The following is a 4301-nucleotide window of genomic DNA, read 5'->3' as shown; positions in this document are numbered from 1 at the left end:
ATTCAGCATGTGCTATGGAGAAGGCTACAGGTTGGTAGGTTGATGATCTCCTGTTCACATCCAAACAGCATTTCCATGGTCTCCAAGGCCAAGGGGGATTAATGCGTGTAGGAATTGGCCTTTCTATATCCCATGTACCGGTGCCAAAACTCTTTCAAGTACATTAATTTTTCAAGCTTTTGGTTAACCTGCAGAAATGATGATATTACCGTGCATTGTTTGAATTGAATTCATGGCGTGTTGGTATTAACCACTGTTTTTCCTGGACAGGTTGTTTAATAAAAATATAGAGTCTGAGTCACTTCCTTTCACCGTATTTTGAAATTATCTTGTTAACAAATCAAATTTCAAGAATCATCCTGAATTTATCCATCCCAATCATTCCTACATACACGCTTTATTTTTATTAATAAATGTCAAAAAAAATATTCAAAAGATTACGATTTGACAAGTAACAAGCGTGCAATTTGACTATATCATACAAGATTTTTCTCATCCTTTTTAATGTTGACATGAAATAACTAGTTAAAATGTTGTATCATAAAAAAAAAAAAAACAAAAAACCAATTGTATTAGTAGTACAAATCGATCTCAATCCTAGTTTTTTTTTTCTTTTAATATCTCTGGCTAATGGCTAGGTCTCACGGGAAAAACCACGGAGGAGTTACAAGAGGATTCGTGAATGCATGGATTCGAGCGGGTTAAGAATTTCAAGAGAGAGGAAGGGCATTTTGGTACTTTGACGTCCAAGGCCCGACGACACCCTCTCTTCTCCGCCTTTTACGGGGAAAGAACAAGAAAAATAATTGCTTAATTTTAATAGTACTAACATTAAGTTACCTCATTATAAAAATTATAAAAGGAAAACATAAAAATTTCACGTATTGAATAAAAAAAAGGAAAAAAAAAAAGAAAAACAAAAAGGTCAAACAGTAACTTTTCTTTACATCTATATAACTCCATTGCAGCCCAACTCACATCTTCCCCCTTTCCCTCTCTCTTTTTCTTTCCTTTTGCTTAGCATTTCTTCACCAAATAGATCTTCTTCCCTTCCTTTTCCTCTAACCACCTCTCTTCTATAAAAATAATGCAATCATTTTGATCCCACAATTCATTCATTTCCACTCAAATTTCACCCTCTTTTCTTTTGGAAATTTGAAGAAGCCAAAGTTAAAATATCAAACTGGGACTTTTGTGTTTTTAAATTGCTCAATTCTTGATCTGGATTTTTCACATTGAAACTAATAATTTTCTACAATGGAGAACCAGTTTTTCATTAATGCAGGAATCCCACCACCCACACCGCCATTGCACTTTGGACCGTCTTTATCTTCGCCAATGTCAGCTTGGCAGTCCCTATCTTCTGCCATGGAAATTCAGGCAACAGAGCTGAGTTATTCCCCTGATCAGTCCCACGATTGTTTCTTGACTCCCAACTGGGAAAAGTCAACAGATTATGGTCTACAGTTTGACTCAGCCCTGAGTTCAATGGTGTCCTCTCCCGCTGCATCAAATTCCAATATCTCAAATGAGTGCTTTATGATCAGGGAATTGATAGGCAAATTGGGAAGCATTGGTAATTCTAGTGAGATCTCCCCACATTCTCAACCCTTGTTGGCGGCTTACATCAATGTAAACAAAAGTGTAAACACTTCTTGCTATAGCACTCCATTGAATTCCCCTCCTAAATTGAACTTGCCAATGATGGATAGTTTGGTTAAAGAGAAGCTTCCCAGTCTGGGAAAATCAATGGGGTTGAATTCCAGTGTGGCAGAATTCTCAGCTGATCGTGGATTTGCAGAGAGAGCAGCAAGATTCTCTAGCTTTGGAAGCAGGAGTTTCAATGGTCGAGCAAGTCAATTAGGACTCAACAACAATGAAGTTGCTGATTACAGATATAATCCATTGACAGCAAATGCCAAGCTTCCGCGTGTTTCGAGTAGTCCTTCTCTAAAGCCAATGGTATCTCAGGTTGGAGCTGTTCAAGCGACCAACAAGAATTCTCCATTGCAGGATCGATCAGAGTTAGGCAGTTCTCAAGAGGAATCCACCATTTCCGAACAAAATCCCAATTGTGATCCTGGTTTGAAAGCTTCAGAAGATTTGAATTCAAGGAAGAGAAAGGCGGTTCCCAAAGCAAAAACAAAGGAAACTTCAGCATCTCCATCAGCGAATGCTTTAAAGGTATAGAGTTGAAAGTGTTCTAACATTTAAAGTCACAAAATTACAAAAGTAGATTTCAAAGAAAAAATTTTCTTTTAACAATTAGTAATTATCCATCTCCAGGCGTTTGAACCGAACTTAGAATCAAATGAGAAGAGATGCAAGTCAACAGAAAGCAATGGGCATGAAAATGGCTCTGTTAAAGCAGAGGAAGATGCAAAAGGAATCAATGGAAATGCAGGGGAAGAGAAACAGAACAAGACTAAAAACAATAACAATACAAAGCCCCCTGAACCTCCAAAGGACTATATTCATGTTAGAGCAAGAAGGGGTCAAGCCACTGACAGCCATAGTTTAGCTGAAAGAGTGAGAATCATAATTCACTTTTCTCAACTCTAAACATTCAAGAATCACATACCGGTGTTGTTGCATTAACATTGACTATATGTCTCACTTGATCAGGTCCGTAGAGAGAAAATAAGTGAGAGAATGAAGCTTCTGCAAAATCTTGTTCCCGGTTGCAACAAGGTAATTTGGAAAATAATAAACAAAGGAAAAAAAAAGGAGTGGTTTTGGTAAAAAATTATTGCTGTAATTCTTCAATATAATGGCCTTGGGTTTCAAATTGTAGGTCACTGGAAAAGCCCTAATGCTGGATGAAATCATAAACTATGTTCAATCATTGCAGAGACAAGTTGAGGTAGATTAACTTTTTATTGATAAACGTGTGGTGATCAGTTTCTTCGGATAGAAGTTTTCCTGACTAATGGTTATATGATAATTTTTTATTGGCAGTTCCTCTCAATGAAGTTAGCTTCAGTGAATACCAGGCTGGATTTTAACGTGGATGGTTTAATGTCAAAGGATGTAAGTCTAAGCTCTTAAGCCAACATTTTATTTAGTTTTCTTTTCTCAGGAGAATAATATTTCAATTCTTTTGAATTGGGATTGCCTGTATTTTTTGTTCTTTTGCAGATATTTCAATCAAACAACACTTTGCCACATCCAATATTCCCAATAAATTCCTCGGCATCAGCCTTTTCTGGGCACCAGCCCCAGCAAAATCCAGCACTACATAGCAATATTTATAATGGGACAATGACACAACGCTCAGTGGACCCATTAGTTACTGCAATATGCCCCAACCATAACACCCATGTACCTCCAATTAACCAGTTTACTGAAACTGTCCCTCAGGTAATTTCATTTTCATAGTTTCCCTAAAAAAAAAGGGTGAGCCTAATGAATTTTTTCTGTCCTTTTCTTCCCATTTCACACATCTAAAACATCTAAAATTTGCCTGTCTAAATTATATTCAGTGCCCAACATTATGTGAGGATGACCTGCAAACCATAGTTCAGATGGGGTTTGGCAAAACTCAGGGCCAGGAAATGGGATTACAGTCAGAAAACTTCCAGGGTAAGTAAAAGTAGTGCTCCTTAATAGAATTAATAAACCAATTATAGCAGACTGATTAACGATGATTATTCTTGTAATGCAGGGTCAAATCAAGTATCCCACATGAAAGTTGAGCTCTAATAACCATTCTTTGCACCTGGATTAAAGGTCAAAAAGGAAAGAACGGCTGCTGTATATACAAGGAATTTAATATGGACCGTTGCATGAACTACTAGTAGTGGCCAATTATGCTTAGGTTTAAAGAGGAGGATTCTTTCCCCTTTTCACCCTTTAAATTCTTGTCTTATTTTTGGGCTTTCTCAATGATTTTGTCTTCTTCTAATTCTTTTTTGTGGAGTTTTTTCTTACCAAATTATCCACTGTAAAATTTGTGTATGGTTGGTGCAATGATCTTATAACAAAAGCACCAATATTTGTAAGATATAATTATTAATTAATGCTAATTATTAGATGGGAAGAGTTTTTTTTTTTTTTTTTGGTTTTTATTTTCTAAGCAGCTTGCATTTTCTACACAATTGGACATTCTACTTTAATAATTTGAGACACAATCTTAATTGAACAAGATTTCCCAAATTCTCTTGAAACTTTTGTACGGGGGTCACGATCACATCAATTTTGAACCTGCTAGATCGCGTAATCTGGTGGATTTGATCCTTATTAGTGTTAACCAGCTGTATTTGTTGGGGGGCAACTTTCTGCTCTCTCTCAAAAAGTCCAAT

The 4301-nt window shown here is 36.5% G+C and overlaps 1 protein-coding gene across 1 annotated transcript; it reads left to right on the top strand.

The window, feature by feature from the left end:
* The first annotated feature begins 854 nt into the window (after positions 1–854).
* Positions 855–4033, top strand: LOC111305458 (transcription factor bHLH62-like). The gene is made up of 8 exons (XM_022903025.2): positions 855–2184; positions 2287–2529; positions 2626–2691; positions 2795–2863; positions 2959–3030; positions 3139–3360; positions 3483–3582; positions 3665–4033. Exons 1-8 carry the CDS (start codon positions 1258–1260, stop codon positions 3700–3702), a joined length of 1737 nt encoding a protein of 578 aa, XP_022758760.2. The 5' UTR covers positions 855–1257; the 3' UTR covers positions 3703–4033.
* Positions 4034–4301: the final 268 nt, after the last annotated feature.

The sequence above is a fragment of the Durio zibethinus genome, chromosome 21 (assembly GCF_047325235.1).
Source record: "Durio zibethinus cultivar Kanyao isolate XHJ-2024 chromosome 21, ASM4732523v1, whole genome shotgun sequence".
Taxonomy (NCBI): domain Eukaryota; kingdom Viridiplantae; phylum Streptophyta; class Magnoliopsida; order Malvales; family Malvaceae; genus Durio; species Durio zibethinus.
The sequence above is the reverse complement of the archived record's forward strand: the minus strand, read 5'-3'. Positions and strand labels throughout refer to the sequence as shown.

Coding starts and splice junctions, on each gene's coding strand:
- LOC111305458 (XM_022903025.2), top strand. CDS start 1,258: ATGGAGAACCAGTTTTTCATTAATGCAGGAATCCCACCACCCACACCG. Junction 2,530..2,625: donor GCCATAGTTTAGCTGAAAGA/GTGAGAATCATA, acceptor TCACTTGATCAG/GTCCGTAGAGAGAAAATAAG. Junction 2,864..2,958: donor CATTGCAGAGACAAGTTGAG/GTAGATTAACTT, acceptor TTTTATTGGCAG/TTCCTCTCAATGAAGTTAGC.